Raw genomic sequence first — 16,781 nt, 5'->3', positions numbered from 1 at the left:
CAAACACTCATGTGACCACCAAGAAAGGGACATTTAGGTGTCTAGAAGTTCCGCCTGTTTCCATCCCTAATGTGAATACCTTTCCTCAGGAAGTTACTACTAGAATTCCCTGGTGGTACAGTGGATGAGAATCCTCTTCCCAATACAAGCTACACAGGTTCCATCCCTAGTCTGGGCAGATCCCACGTGCTGCAGAGCAACTTAGCCCGGGTGCCACAGCTACTCAACCCATTCACTGCAACTACTGAAGCCCGCACATCTAGAGCGTGTGCTCCACAGTAAGAGAAGCCTGCGCACAGCAATGAAGACCTAGTGCAGCCAAAAATTGTTTTTTAATTAAAACAACAACAATAAAAATCAAAGGCTTAAGCCAAAAATGGGTTCTCTTAAAAAAAAAAGTAACTACTCATCTGTTTGTTTTCCTTTGCTTTTACCCTCTAAATATGCTGGGCCTAAATATGCATCCCTAAATGCTATGATTTTTTTTTTTTTTTCTTTAAATTTGGCTGCGCCACAGGGCAAGTGGGATCTTACTTCCTTGACCAGGGGTGGAACCTGTGCCCTCTGCAGTGGAAATGCAGAGTCTTAAACCACTGGACCATGCATGCCACATTGAACATTCTTGAACATGTACATTTGTGCAAGAGTTACTTTAATGTGTATGTCTAGGAGTGGAACTGTTAGGTGGTAAAGCATGCCTGTTTTCTAGATACTGTCAAACTAGTATTCCAAGTGGTTGTACAAATCAATGGTCCCTTCAGCAAAGTATGAGAGTTGTAACTCTTCTTCTAGGGAGTCTTTTCAACTTAGTTTTTTAACAGTTTCTTTACTTGGGAAAATATACAAATGATGTGGTTAATATATACTATTGTTTTCTGGATTTGTAAGTCATTATAGCAGGAAAGCCACATACTAAACACAGCAAATAATGTACATGATGAGGATCACAACATAATTTATGTGGATCAGTCAGTTCAGTCACTCAGTCGTGTCCGACTCTGCGACCCCATGAATCGCAGCACGCCAGGCCTCCCTGTGCATCACCATCTCCTGGAGTTCACTCAAACTCACATCCATCAAGTCAGTGATGCCATCCAGCCATCTCATCCTCTGTCATCCCCTTTTCCTCCTGCCCCCAATCCTTCCCAGCATCAGAGTCTTTTCCAATGAGTCAACTCTTCGCATGAGGTGGCCAAAGTACTGGAGTTTCAGCTTTAGCATCATTCCTTCCAAAGAAATCCCAGGGCTGATCTCCTTCAGAATGGACTGGTTGGATCTCGTTGCAGTCCAAGGGACTCTCAAGAGTCTTCTCCAACACCACAGTTCAAAACCATCAATTCTTCAGGGCTCAGCTTTCTTCATAGTCCAACTCTCACATCCATACATGACTACTGGAAAAACCATAGCCTTGACTAGACAGACCTTTGTGGGCAAAGTAATGTCTCTGCTTTAACCCTAAACTGCTTTAAAATTTAAAACAAAATTTTTTAATCCATTTTTTTTTTCAAAAATAGGGGAAAAGAGTAAAGAAAAAAAAGTCAATAAATCCCAACAAGTTTTAAACATTTTGGTGTATAATCCTCTGAGCCTAAGATTTTTTTGTTGTTGTTCTACCTCACAAATCTTTCAAAATCACTGGCTTTCTTTTCCACTGATATGAGTCAAAAAAGAAATCTGTTCACCTTGCTTTGAAAGATGTTTTTAAGATGGTGCTTCTCAAACTATACTGTGTGCAAATTCTTAGATTTAGCTGAAATGCATGCTCTGATTAGTAGGTCTGGGGTGGAACCTAAGAGTCTGTATTTCTAATAAGTACTTTCTTTAGTCTACACTTTGCTGGGCTTCCCAGGTGGAGCAGTGGTTCGATCCTGGGTCAGGAAGATCTCCTAGAGTAGGAAATGGCAACTCACTTCAGTATTCTTGCCTGGAAAATTCCATGGACAGAAGAGCCTGGTAGGCTATAATCCATGGATTGCAAAGTCAGACCCAGTCGAGCATGCATACACTGTCTCCACTGGCATTACTCCTTGCACAAGGTTCTAGAGCTTAAAGAAAAATATTTTTATTTGTGTACTTTTTATAAAGTCATTTGACACTGTGGAATTTTTGTATTCTGTGAACTACAAATTTAACTGCTTTCAAAATGCTCAACATTGCTAATTATTAAAGAAATGCAAATCAAAACTACAATGAGGTATCACCTCACACTAGTCAGAATGGCCATCATCAAAAAGCGTACAAATAATAGAGACTTCCCTGGCAGTCAAATGGTTAAAACTCAGCTTCCACTGCAGAGGATGCAGGTTCGATCCCTGGTCAAAAAAATAAAAAATTAAAGCTACAGAGTGTGTAGGGAATACTCCTACACTACTGGTGGACATGTAAATTGGTGCAGCTACTGTGGAAAATCCGGAGAAGGCAATGGCACCCCACTCCAGTACTCTTGCCTGGAAAATCCCACGGTCAGAGGAGCCTGGTAGGCTGCAGTCCATGGGCTTGCTAGGAGTTGGACACGACTGAGCGACTTCACTTTCACTTTTCACCTTCATGCATTGGAGAAGGAAATGGCAACCCACTCCAGTGTTCTTGCCTGGAGAATCCCAGGGACAGGGGAGCCTGGTGGGCTGCCATCTCTGGGGTCGCACAGAGTCAGACACGATTGAAGCGACTTAGCAGCAGCAGCAGTAGCAGCAGCAGCAACTATGGAAAATCAGTATAGAGGTTTCTTAAAAAACTAAAAATATTTCCAACGGGGAAGAAGGAAGGGTGGGTGGGGATTAAAAAAACTCCCAGCAATCCCAATTCTAGGCACATATCCAGAAAAGATGGAAACTCTAAATTCAAAACTAATTTAAAAAGATACATGCACCCCCAATTGCACTATTTGCAATTATCAAGACATGCAAGCAACCTAAGACTCCATCAACAGATAAATGGATAAAAAAGACCAGGTGTGTGTGTATATATATATATATACACACACATGCATAAAATGGACTATTACTTGGCTGTAAAAAAGAATGGAATATTGCCATTTGCAGTAACATGGATAGACCTAGAGAGTATCATACTGAGTGAAGTAAGCCAGACAGAAAAAGACAAACATTAACACTTATATGTTGAATCTAAAAAAGAATACAAATGACCTTATTTACAAAACAGAAACAGACTCCTCACAGACAGAGAGAACAAACTATGGTTACCAAAGGGGAAGTGGGGGGCAGGAGGGAATAAATTAGGAATATGAGATTAACAGATACACACTACTATATGTAAAGTAGATAAGCAAGGATTTACTGTACAGCACAGAGAACTATATTCAATATCTTATAATAATCTATAATGGAAAAGAATCAGAAAAAATATGTGAAAGTGAAGTCGCTCAGTCCTTTCCGACTCTTTGCGACCCCATGGACTGTAGCTCACCAGGCTCCTCGGTCCATGGGATTTTCCAGGCAAGAGTACCGGAGTGGGTTGCCATTTCCTTCTCCAGAGGATCTTCGACGGATCAAACTCGGGTCTCCCGCATTATAGGCAGACGCTTTACCACCTGAGCCACCAGGGAAGCTATAATGAAAAAGAATCAGAAAAAATATGTAAACAGAATCATTTTGCTGTAAACCTGTAACTAATGCAACACTGGAAATCAACAATACTTCAATAAAAATAAAACCACTAGTGGTAGTGAAAAAAAAAGTTGGAGGTGAGTAGTGGTATGTCAGAAAGAAAATATGATGTAGAAAACGATTAAGAGATTAAATATGGTAAGAACAATTAAACTGTTGTAGATGCTCTATCGGAGAAGGCAATGGCACCTCACTCCAGTACTCCTGCCTGGAAAATCCCATGGACGGAGGAGCCTGGTGGGCTGCAGTCCGTGGGGTCGCGAAGAGTCAGACAGGACTGAGCGACTTCACTCTCACTTTTCACTTTCCTGTATTGGAGAAGGAAATGGCAGCCCACTCCAGTGTTCATGCCTGGAGAATCCCAGGGATGGGGGAGCCTGGTGGGCTGCCGTCTATGGGGTCGCACAGAGTCGGACACGACGAAGCGACTTAGAAGCAGCAGATGCTCTATAAATATTTGACATGAATTAAATCTAGCATAGTATGAATGTAACTCCCTTTCAAAACCACTGCTTCTGCCTTTATCTTGCATGTAATTATTGTCATTTTGGAATTGTCACAATCACAACTCTCCTCTTCACTAAGGTGTTTTACAACTTCTAACATTTAACTCATTAAACATTTTGTCTATCAAGCAGAACAAACAAAAAACCCTAATTGCTTCCAAGTGTTTTCTAATTGCTTCCAAGTGTTTTTCTGATATTTCAATTCCTAGGGTCTCCTCCGACTAAGGAAAATCTTAAATCAGCAGTGATGTAGGACTGATAAAACCTTGGTGAAAAACTAGGACAGGAGAAGCAAGAGGCGGAACCTAAAGTGAGAGGAAAGCAGGGACTGACGACGCGGAGGAGCGATTTCAACATTGGACGAGAGCAGGTTGCGTTTACTGGACGGACCGGAAGAACTCGCGAGTTGTCTCAGCACCATGGCGGGTCCCGTCAGCTTAAGAGAGCTTCTAATGGGCGCTTCAGCCTGGACAAGCTCTGAGAGTCCCGAGGGGTCCCCGACAGAGGGTGGTGGGAGCGCGGCTGGCGGACCGGAGCCTCCTTGGCGGGAGGATGAGATCTGCGTGGTGGGAATCTTCGGCAAAACGGCTCTGCGCCTGAATTCCGAGAAGTTTTCACTTGTGAACACGGTGTGCGACCGACAGGTCTTTCCCCTCTTTCGCCACCAAGATCCTGGAGATTCGGGGGCTGGAATCAGGACCGAGGCTGGGGCCGTCGGGGAGGCCGGCGGAGCCGGGGACCCTGGGGCTGGGGCCGGGGCCGGAGCCGGGGATCCAGTTCGGGGAGGTGTAACTGCCGCGGAAGGCAACCGAACTGAGCCAGGTTCCCAGGATTACAGCCTTCTGCAAGCCTATTACAACCAGGAAAGCAAAGTTCTGTACCTTCTTCTTACTTCCATCTGTGACAATTCCCAGCTTCTGCGGGCTTGTCGGGCCCTTCAGAGCGGGGAAGCTGGAGGTGGCCTTTCTTTACCTCATGCAGAAGCGCACGAGTTCTGGAAGCATCAAGAGAAGGTGCAGTGCCTCAGTCTCCTTTACCTTTTCTCCGTCTGTCACATCCTGCTTCTGGTCCATCCCACTTGTTCCTTTGACATCACTTATGATCGAGTATTCAGAGCCCTGGATGGACTGAGACAGAAAGTACTGCCCCTTCTCAAAACAGCTATTAAGGATTGTCCAGTTGGTAAAGACTGGAAACTGAACTGCCGACCTTGCCCACCTAGACTCCTTTTCCTTTTTCAACTCAATGGAGCACTCAAGGTAGAACCCCCTCGGAACCAAGACCCAGCTCATCCAGATAAGCCCAAGAAGCATTCTCCCAAAAGGAGACTGCAGCATGCCCTGGAGGACCAGATCTATAGAATCTTCCGGAAGAGTCGTGTCTTGACTAATCAGAGTATCAACTGCCTCTTTACTGTACCTGCCAATCAAGCTTTTGTGTACATAGTTCCCGGAAGCCAGGAGGAGGATCCAGTAGGCATGTTGCTGGACCAACTTAAGAGTCATTGTACTGTGAAAGACCCTGAATCTTTGTTGGTCCCTGCACCACTTTCTGGATCCAGGCGATACCAGGTGATGAGGCAGCACAGCAGACAACAGCTTTCTTTCCACACTGACACCAGCAGTTCCAGTTCTTCGGGGCAGCTAGTGGATTTCACGCTTCGAGAGTTCCTATGGCAGCATGTAGAGCTAGTACTAAGCAAGAAAGGTTTTGATGACAGTGTGGGCAGGAACCCACAGCCTTCCCATTTTGAACTTCCTACTTATCAGAAATGGATCTCAGCAGCTTCAAAACTGTATGAAGTAGCTATTGATGGGAAAGAGGAGGACCCAGCATCTCCCACTGGGGAGTTAACATCTAAGATTTTAAGCAGTATTAAAGTCTTGGAAGGATTTTTGGATATTGACACAAAATTCTCAGAGAACCGTTGCCAAAAAGCTTTACCGATGGCCCATAGTGCCTACCAGTCAAATTTGCCTCATAATTACACAATGACTGTCCACAAGAATCAGCTTGCCCAGGCTCTTCGAGTGTACAGCCAACATGCTAGGGGTCCAGCCTTTCACAAGTATGCCATGCAGTTACACGAAGACTGCTACAAGTTTTGGAGCAATGGCCATCAGCTCTGTGAGGAGAGGAGTTTAACTGATCAACACTGTGTACATAAATTTCACTCCTTACCTAAATCAGGTAGCTAAAGTTTTCTTAGCATTTCGCAATCAAAATTTGGGGCTGTGTTTGTATTCTTGTTTTCAGACAGTTTGTTCCCTATGTATTGGCATTTTAAAAAAAGCCCTACAGAAATTTAGGTACATCAGATTTAAGTTTCCTCACCTGCTGGAAAAAGAAAAATCAGCTATGACTACTAATTACATTCTTGTATTTAAAGAACAAACCCTAGGGTATTAGTAAATGAGAACTGTTAAATAATACAGAGTTTCAGGAATTTCATATTAATGTTTTTACCTTGGAACTTTTGTTTAAAATAAACAGAATGAGATGTATGGTCACTATGATGATGATAAATTTTACTTAGAAATTCTAGAAGTTTATATTTAAAGTATGTTTTATTTCTATATATTTCCACTTGCTGCTTCTGTTAGGTGTGTTTAATCAAGTGTTTGTGGGTTTGTGTTTGTGTGTTGAGGTTTTTTTTTTTCCCCTCCTCATTTCCAAAGAAGTCTTTGGAGAAATTTGAGGGTTAGGTACAATTGAATGCAGAATAAATGTGGGTCTGCATTGTATGTGAAATGAATAGTGGCTTATATTTTGCAGGAGAAAAACCAGAGGCTGATAGAAATCCTCCTGTGCTGTATCACAATAGCCGAGCTCGATCCACTGGTGCCTGTAACTGTGGAAGGAAACAGGCACCCCGAGACGATCCCTTTGATATCAAGGCAGCTAACTATGACTTTTATCAGGTAGATTCTGCATTTTTTTTATTCCTCTTCTCTCTGTCTCTGTCTTTTGCTAACTACCATCTGAGTAAAAATGTATCTTTTCAGAAGCAAAATGTCTATTAATAAGTCAGTGTCACTTGCAGTGTGATATGTGACGAGAAGGTTATATATGTACCTATTTGCTTACCCGTTAACTGTTGATTCTTGCTTTTTAGTGTGAAGAACGTGTTGTTTTCTTTTATTTATTTTTGGCTGCCCTGGGTCTTCGTTGCTTTGCATTGCCTTCTCCAGTTGCAGCAAGTGGCTGCTACGCTTCGTTGTGGTGCTCGGGCTTCGCACTGTGCTGGCTTCTCTTGCTGCGGTGCACAGGCTCTAGGCACACAGGCTTCAGTAACTGCAGCACACGGGCTCAGTAGTTGTGCCACACGGACTCAGTAGTTGTGCCACACGGGCTCAGTAGTTGTGACACACGGGCTTAGATGCTCCACGGCGTGTGGAATCTTCCCAAACCAGGGATTGAACTCATATCCCCTGCATTGGCAGGCAGGTTCTTAACCACTGTGCCACCAGGGAAGTCCAAGAATGTTTGCTTTCCATGAAAGGTTCACAAGATTTGTTTGTTTGTTTCCTTCCTCCATAGCTTCTGGAAGAAAAATGTTGTGGAAAATTGGATCACATCAATTTCCCAGTATTTGAACCAAGTACTCCAGATCCTGCTCCTGCCAAAAATGAATCATCTCCTGCTCCCCCAGATGCAGATGCTGATAAACTTAAAGAGAAAGAACCTCAAACCCAAGGAGAGAGCACAAGCCTGAGTTTAGCTTTGAGTTTAGGCCAATCTACTGATAGTTTAGGTACCTATCCAGCTGATCCACAAGCAGGAGGAGATAATCCAGAAGTTCATGGCCAAGGTGAAGTAAAAACTGAGAAGAGACCAAACTTGGTTGATCGGCAGGCATCCACAGTTGAATATCTCCCAGGCATGCTTCATTCAAATTGCCCCAAAGGTCTCCTACCCAAATTCTCCAGCTGGTCTTTGGTTAAACTAGGCCCTGCTAAGTCTTACAACTTTCATACTGGTTTGGACCAACAGGGCTTCATTCCAGGAACAAACTATCTTATGCCTTGGGACATTGTCATCAGGACTAGAGCTGAAGATGAAGGAGACTTAGACACGAATTCTTGGCCTGCTCCAAATAAGGCTGTTCCTGGTAAGAGGAGTGCAGTTGTCATGGGCAGAGGAAGACGGCGAGATGACATAGCGCGAGCATTTGTGGGCTTTGAATACGAAGACTCTCGAGGTCGAAGATTTATGTGCTCAGGACCTGACAAAGTAATGAAAGTAATGGGAAGTGGCCCCAAGGAATCAGCTTTAAAAGCCCTGAATAGTGATATGCCCTTGTATATTCTGTCATCCTCTCAGGGTAGAGGGCTGAAACCACATTATGCTCAACTTATGAGGCTTTTTGTTGTGGTTCCTGATGCTCCTTTGCAGATAATTTTAACGCCTCAGGTAAGAAGTATAACTTTTTGTGTTGTTAGACAATCATGTTTGTTGTTTGTTTCGATTGTTTGAAAAAAAGGACAGGGTATCAAACTAATTAAACAGGTCTTAATTTTAAATACCTCTTACATTAATAACTAATTTCTGTTTCTTAAAAAATAAATTGTAGGTGTGTTAATCAGTTCACACCATCAATTCACATCATTTAGAGGCAGAACTTGAAATTAAAAATCTGTAGAAAAGCAGGATAATACTTGAGATTATTTAATATCAGATATGATTGAAGTCAGGAGTGTACCTGCTTATGTGCTCTTTGAACCTATCCTTGGTTTAGGCACTTGACCTTTCAGGTGTCTTTTTTTTTTTTTTAAGGTAAGATTTTTTCTTTTTTTATTTTGTTTATTTAGCTGCATGGGGTCTTGGTTGCAACTCACAGTAGCTCTAGTTGCAGTGCAAGGGTTTAATTGCCCCATTGCATGTGAGATCTTAGTTCCCCAATGAGGGGTACAACCCTCATCCCCTGCTTTGCAAGGCAGACTCTTAACCACTGGGCCACCAGAGAAGTCCCTTTCAGATGTTTCTTATTGAAGAAATGTTAAAATAATCATATAACCTGTGTTTTTCAGGTTCAGCCAGGCCCACCACCATGTCCAGTATTCTACCCAGAAAAGCAAGAAATCACTCTCCCACCTGATGGCCTCTGGGTTTTGAGGTTTCCTTACGCCTACGTGACTGAGAGAGGACCTTGTTTCCCTCCGAAGGAAAACGTGCAATTGATGAGTTACAAGGTGCTCCGTGGGGTTCTTAAAGCAGTAACACAATGAGTGTTTTCCAGCCAGTACAGTCCTGAACTTGAGCTGGGTTTTGCTTTTGGTGTGTACTACCGGATCTTTTTTGGTGTGTAATACTGTGTTTTCTTGAGCCCAAAATATGTTTTGGTTACAGAAGTTCAGTATTTGGACAGTAATTGTTCCACTGTTTCGTGATATTGTTGATATTTATTGTAAATGGGGGTATAACTTAATAAACCTTTATTCTAGAAAAGGACATAAATACATGGTTGATACCTCTATTTTCTCATTTCTGTTTTACTGTCCATAATAAAAAGTATTTCTGTTATAACTGAATATCGCATTATCATGTTGAGCCAGAGGTTTTTTTTTTTTTACTGAAATGATGTTTTAGCTGGAATTTTCCTTAAAACACTGCTCCTGAAATTATATTGAGAACAAGATGATCCAGTAGGTTATCTGGTAATTGTATGAGTACTTAATTGCAAAAAATGCTCTATATTGTTTGGCTCATAGTTTTGGTACCTGAGTTACATTGCTTTGTTCTCACCGTTTCATTCTTGGACTGAAGAGATACCATATTTTTAAAAAATTTTATTTATTGTTTTATTTATTTATTTTTGGCTGTGCTGGGCTTTTTTAGTGCTTTTGCGAGAGCTTTCTCTTGTGTGGCGAGGTGGGGCGACTCTTCCTTGCAGTGGCTTCTCTTCTTGTGGAGCACAGGCTCTAGGCCTGTGGGCTTTAGTAGTTGTGGCTTGTGGGCTCAGTGTTTGCAGCTCTTGGGCTCCAGAACACAGAGTGGTTGTGGCGCATGGGCTTAGTTGCTCAGTGACTTGGGATTTTCCCCGACCGGGTATCAAATTAGTGTCCCCTACGCTGGCAGATGAATTCTTATCCACTGTGCCACCAGGGAAGTCTGAGATACCATTTTTTAAATGAAGTTTTAAATAAGTAAAACCTATTTGTCCAAAATATTAGTACACATTTTATTCATTGAAAATTGCTGTACTGTGAAACAGTTTGCTAAGTGATACAAATTCTGTCAGTTCATATCAATATTAACTTTCACCATCAAAATAGTGACACTGACATATCACTAGCTAAGTTGTGCAAAATAAGTTAGCTACCGAAACTCTAGTGTAATTGATTATATTTTCCTAGACACGTTGGTTTTGAAGTGCTGAGCAAATAGAATTGGAGATTTTAATACTATATATGAAATGTAGTATTTGATTAACACATCTTGCTACTAGACCAGCATAAAACAGTTACTTAGGTTTCGATTAGATCTTAGATTTTCAAACCTATAGAGAAAAACATATAACTAGCAGCCAATTTAAAACTGTAATTAATTAGGTGTCTTTTTATACCTATTTTGGACTTCCCTGGTGGCTCAGACAGTAAATACCTATTTTACTGTAGTTTTGTTAGGAGAATCTGAGCCAATATGAAAGTTAGTCTACATTGTTTCATCCTGTCCTTATTTTTCATCCTTTTCCCTTATATCATTCATTCTTTTTATATCAGTTTTAAAAATCCCAACTACTGTTGTATTAATTGTAGTTCTTGGTTGTTGCATTTGAGAAATATGGCTAGATTTTTCTGTAAGTGTTAGTCGCTCTGTCGTGTCTGACTCTTTGCAACCCCATGGACTGTAGCCTGCCAGGCTCCTCTGTCCATGGAATTCTTCACACAAGAATACTGGAGTGGGTAGCCATTCCCTTCCCTCGGGGATCTTCCCAACCCAGGGATCGAACCTGGATCTCCTCATTGCAGGCAGATCCTTTGCCATCTGAACCACTAGGGAAGCCCATTGTTCTAAGACTTGTCTTAGAGGCTATTAAAAAAAGACTTTTACTTAGGTTGTGTAAACTTGTAGGTCAAAGGAACTTAAAAAAGTAGTTTATGAGAACAAATAGGTTTCAGAAGAGCAAACCTGTGATTTTTTTGCTTTCTTTCCTTGCTGATGTCATTCTACACTGAAGACTTTACTGCTTAAATTAGAAAGTGATTTTCCTTGATTACATTTGTTTACAGAGGCAACCTTAATTTAAATTTCTGTAGCATTTTTAAATACAAATCTTTAAAATATTTACAATGTGTTAGATTCTGGTGTATGGCGAAGTGATTGAGTTATGTGTGTGTATATATGTATATCAATGTATATATATATTCTTTTTTGCATTCTTTTCCATTATGGTTTATTATAGGATATTGAATATAGTCCTTGGTGCTATGTCTTGTTGTTTACCTGTTGTTGCTTTTTTTCTTTTTTTTTTGCTGCACCACAAGGCTTGTGGGATTTTGCTTAGTTCCCTGACCAGGGATTGAACCCCGGCAACAGGTGCGGAATCCTAACCATTGCACCTCCAGGGAAGTCTCTATTTTATATATAGCGGCTTGTATCTGCTAATTCCAAATTCCTAGATTATTCCTCTTGTGCACCCTTACCTCTTTGGTAACCATAAATTTGTTTTCTGTATCTGTGAGTCTATTTCTGTTTTGTAAATGAGTTCATTGTATCATGTTTTAGATTCCATTTCTTCATTTCAGTTCAGGTGCTTAGTGGTGTCCCACTCTTTGCGACCCCACGGACTCTTTGCAACCTCATGCAACACACCAGGCCTCTCTGTCCATCACCAACTCCTGGAGCTTGCTCAGATTCATGTCCCTTGAGTCAGTGATGCCATCCAACCATCTCATCCTCTGTTGTCCCCTTCTCCTCCCAGCCTCAATCTTTCCCAGCATCAGGGTCTTTTCAAATGAGTAGCTGTCCGGATCAGGTGGCCAAAGTATTGGAGTTTCAACTTCAACATCAGTCCCTCCAATGAACACCCAGAACTGATCTCCTTTAGGATGGACTGGTTGGATCTCCTTACAGTCCAAGGGACTCTCAAGAGTCTTCTCCAACACCGCAGTTCAAAAGCATAAATTCTTCGGCGCTCAGTTTTCTTTATAGTCCAACTCTCACATACATACATGACCACTGGAAAAACCATACCCTTCACTACATGAACCTTTGTTGGCAAAGTAATGCCTCTGCTTTTTAATATGCTGTCTAGGATGGTCATAACTTTCCTTCCAAGGAGTAAGCGTCTTAATTTCATGGCTTCAATCACTATCCGCAGTGATTTTGGAGCCCAGAAAAATAAAGTTAGCCACTGTTTCCACTTTTTACCCATCTATTTGCCATGAAGTGATGGGACCGGAGGCCATGATCTTAGTTTTCCGAATGTTGAGCTTTAAGCCAACTTTTTCACTCTCCTCTTTGACTTTCATCAAAAGGCTCTTTAGTTCTTCTTCACTTTCTGCCATAAGGGTGGTGTCATCTGCATATCTGAGGTTATTGGTATTTCTCCTGGCAATCTTTATTCCAGCTGTGCTTCCTCCAGCCCAGCGTTTCTCATGATGTACTCTGCATAAAAGTTAAATAAACAGGGTGACAATATACAGCCTTGACATACTCCTTTTCCTATTTGGAACCAGTCTGTTTTTCCATGTCCAGTTCTAACTCTTGCTTCCTGACCTGTATATAGGTTTCTCAAGAGGCATCTCTTTCAGAATGTTCCACATTTTATTGTGATCCACACAGTCAAAGGCTTTGGCATAGCCAATAAACCAGAAATAGATGTTTCTCTGGAACTCTCTTGCTTTTTCTGTGATCCAACGGATGTTGGCAATTTGATCTCTGGTTCCTCTGCCTTTTCTAAAACCAGCTTGAACATCTGGAAGTTCATGGTTCACATATTCCTGAAGACTGACTTGGAGAATTTTGAGCATTACTTTAATAGCGTGTGAGATGAGTGCAATTGTGCGGTAGTTTGAGCATTCTTTGGCATTGCCTTTCTTTGGGATTGGAATAAAAACTGACCTTTTCCAGTCCTGTGGCCACTGCTGAGTTTTTCAAATTTGCTGGCATATTGAGTGCGGCACTTTAACAGCATCACCTTTTAGGATTTAAAATAGTTCAACTGGCTTTGTTTGTAGTGATGCTTCCTAAGGCCCACTTGACTTCGCATTCCAGGATGTCTAGCTCTAGGTGGGTGATGACACCATCATGGTTATCTGAGTCATATATATTTCTTCTGTGTATTGTTGCCACCTCTTCTTAATACCTTCTGCTTCCTTTAGGTCCATACCATTTCTGTCCTTTATTGAGCCCATCTTTCCATGAAATGTTCCCTTGCTATCTCTAATTTTCTTGAAGAGACCTCTAGTCTTTCCCATTCTATTGTTTTCCTCTATTTCTTTGCATTGATCACTGAGGAAGGCTTTCTTATCTCTCCTTGCTATTCTTTGAAACTCTGCATTCAAATGGACATATCCTTCCTTTTCTCCTTTGCTTTAGCTTCTCTTCTTTTCTCAGCTATTTGTAAGGCCGCCCCAGACAACCATTTTGCCTTTTTGCATTTCTTTTTCGTGGGGATGGTCTTGATCACTGCCTCTTGTACAATGTCACAAACCTCCATCCATAGTTCTTCAGGCACTCTATCAGATCTAATCCCTTGAATCTATTTGTCATTTCCACTGTATAATCGTAAGGGATTTGATTTAGGTCATACCTGAATGGTCTCATGGTTTTCCCTACTTTCTTCAATTTAAGTCTGAATTTGGCAATGAGTTCATGATCTTAGCTACAGTCAGCTCCTGGTCTTATTTTTGCTGACTGTATAAAGGTTCTCCATCTTCAGCTGCAAAGAATATAATCAATCTGATTTTGGTATTGACCATCTGGTGATGTCCATATGTAGAGTCTTCTCTTGTGTTGTTGGAAAAGGGTGTTTGCTATGACCAATGCGATGTCTTGGCAAAACTCTTAGCCTTTGACCTGCTTTGTTTTGTACTCCAAGGCCAAATTTGCCTGTTACTCCAGGTATCTCTTGACTTCCTACTTTTGCATTCCTATCCCCTATAATGAAAAGGACATCTTTTGGGGTGTTAGTTCTAGAAGGTCTTGTAGGTCTTCATTAGAACTGTTCAGCTTCAGCTTCTTCAGCATTATTGGTTGGGGCATAGACTTGGATCACTGTGATATTGAATGGTTTGCCTCGGAAATGAACAGAGATCATTCTGTCGTTTTTGAGATTGCATCCAAGTACTGCATGGAAAGCATTCCATTTGTAAGTGATAGTGTGTATAGTATGAAAGTGAAAGTTGCTCAGTCGTGTCCAACTCTTTGTGACCCCATGTACTATACAGTCCATGGAATTCTCTAGGCCAGAATACTGGAGTGGGTAGCCTTTCCCTTCTCCAGGGGATCTTCCCAACCCAGGGATCAAACCCAGGTCTCCCGCATTGCAGGCACATTCTTTACCAGCTGAGCCACAAGGGAAGCCTTGTAAGTGATATCATATGGTATTTGTCTTTCTCTTTCACTTAGTAAATGCAAGACTTTTATGCTATTTGTACTTATAACTTGCTTATTTGCAGCACTTCTTCATGCTTGTTTCTGTCCATAAATAGGTTTACAGGGTGTTGCCTTAGAGACATGTGGACTACGCTATCTGTATTGCTTACTGCCTTTCTCTTTAGTCGTACAAACCTTACTTCAGCAAACTTCAAAAGTGATCGTTTTATTAAAGAAATTATATTTCTTCTGTAGCAGCATTTGCATTATCCTTTTCTTAGTACTTTTTCGGAGATATAAGCAGATGTTTCAAATATATTCTTTTTTTTTAAGAATCACTAGGACAGAAGGGCATCCTTTAGCCTGTTGTATGTCTTGTGGTGTGTCCTTGAAAAGTTGTATAGGATTCAAATTTTTAGGAAGTTAATCATATTTTATTCAAGAGTGCTTACTATTTAAAGGACTACTATGATAAAGCTTATAAAGTAAGTTAATCTGATTTTTAAATGGTTTTCCATGTTTGTTTACTTAAAGATTCTCCTGCACTACTTAAGCAATGAATGTGTTTCTTAGTTTAAAAAATTAAAGATTAAAAAAGACTATAAAGAAACAGGAAAGAAAATTAGAAAAATGGAACTAGAGAAGCATGATTCATAACAATAAAATAATAATAACCACTGTGTACTGAATGGGAGAAGGCAATGGCACCCCACTCCAGTACTCTTGCCTGGAAAATCCCATGGACAGAGGAGCCTGGTGGGCTGCAATCCATGGGGTCGCTAAGAGTCGGACACAACTGAGCGACTTCACTTTCACTTTTCACTTTCATGCATTGGAGAAGGAAATGGCAACCTACTCCAGTGTTCTTGCCTGGAGATTCCCAGGGACAGGGGAGTCTGGTGGGCTGCCGTCTCTGGGGTCACACAGAGTCAGACACGACTGAAGCGACTTAGCAGCAGCAGCAGCAGCAGTGTATTGAATGACATGTAATAGCTATTTCATGAATATCCATTCATTAGGTAACTTAATAAGCATTTTGCATACATTGCCTCTAATCCTCAAAGTATTGCAAGATAGATACCTATATTATCAGGAAATTAAAACTTGAAGTGATTAATTTTGTTCAAGATCATATACCTAGGGAGTAGCAAAGTCAGAATTGAAATTGAGAGCTCTGATTTCAAAGTTGTACTCTTCCTATTTTATGCCTTCGTAGAAAACATAAGAATAAAAATAGCATGTCAGTTTCTCCAACTGAATATTTTGACTCTGGTCTTAAGACTTGTGAATGCGTGAGTTTTTGCTGTCAGAAAAATGAGGTTAGATACTCTCCAAACATCTTTTTTAAAAAACTTATTTATTTATTTATTATATATAACTTATTATTTATTATATATTTGTATTATATAAAACTTGTTATTTATATAATACAGAAAGCAGGCTTTCTCTAGTTGTGGCAATGAGGGGCTACTGTCTATTTGCAGTGCACAGGCTTCTCTTGTTGCAGAGCACAGGCTTTAGGCACAGAAGCTTCAGTAATTGCTACACTCAGGCTCAAAAGTTGTGGCTCATGGGCTTAGTTGCTCCGAAGCATGGGGAGTCTACCCAGACCAGGGGTCAAACCTGTGTCCCCAGCATTAACAGATGGATTCTTAACTACTGGGCCACCAGGAAAGTCCTAAACATCTTAATTTATTTTAAGAGTATGATTCTCTCTAAAACTGTTGAGCCTTATATTCTTGTACCCTCTCTTGTTCCGTATTTTCTTCTGTATAAAACAGCACTATAGTAGATTGAAGCCAAAAAGAATTGGCTTAAGAATTTAAGAAATTCTTAACCATTTAAACGAAATCTGACAGTTCACGTAATCCTGGAGTATTATTTTCTCGAGAATGGTAATAATTATTATTTATCGCAAAGGGTGGTTATGAGGATTGAAGGAGTATACATAAAGCACCTAATAGACAAATTCTTGATGATAATAACAATTTATCTTAAATGTACTTTTTTAAAGTATCCCATAATTCTGATAGTTTGGGAGTCTTGGTTAGTTTTAGTCCTACCTTTTATAGTCAGGGGCTTCCCTGGTGGCTCAGAGGTTAAAGCA

At 41.0% G+C, this 16,781-nt stretch overlaps 1 protein-coding gene across 1 annotated transcript; it reads left to right on the top strand.

Annotated features, from left to right (window-relative positions):
* The first annotated feature begins 4,528 nt into the window (after window positions 1-4,528).
* Window positions 4,529-9,589, top strand: SMG8 (SMG8 nonsense mediated mRNA decay factor). The gene is made up of 4 exons (XM_055577479.1): window positions 4,529-6,322; window positions 6,908-7,053; window positions 7,673-8,545; window positions 9,163-9,589. The coding sequence occupies exons 1-4, from the start codon at window positions 4,552-4,554 to the stop codon at window positions 9,358-9,360; spliced, it is 2,988 nt and encodes a 995-aa protein (XP_055433454.1). The 5' UTR covers window positions 4,529-4,551; the 3' UTR covers window positions 9,361-9,589.
* The last annotated feature ends 7,192 nt before the right edge of the window (window positions 9,590-16,781 follow it).

Source organism: Bubalus kerabau, chromosome 4, assembly GCF_029407905.1.
Source record: "Bubalus kerabau isolate K-KA32 ecotype Philippines breed swamp buffalo chromosome 4, PCC_UOA_SB_1v2, whole genome shotgun sequence".
NCBI classification, from domain to species: Eukaryota; Metazoa; Chordata; class Mammalia; order Artiodactyla; family Bovidae; genus Bubalus; species Bubalus kerabau.
This window is presented reverse-complemented; position numbering and strand designations above follow the sequence as displayed.

What these genes read in the sequence shown, in the direction of transcription:
- SMG8 (XM_055577479.1), top strand. Translation starts at nt 4,552, where the DNA reads ATGGCGGGTCCCGTCAGCTTAAGAGAGCTTCTAATGGGCGCTTCAGCC. An exon ending in TCACTCCTTACCTAAATCAG is followed by an intron (nt 6,323 to 6,907) that starts GTAGCTAAAGTT and finishes TATATTTTGCAG; the next exon opens with GAGAAAAACCAGAGGCTGAT. An exon ending in CTAACTATGACTTTTATCAG is followed by an intron (nt 7,054 to 7,672) that starts GTAGATTCTGCA and finishes CTTCCTCCATAG; the next exon opens with CTTCTGGAAGAAAAATGTTG.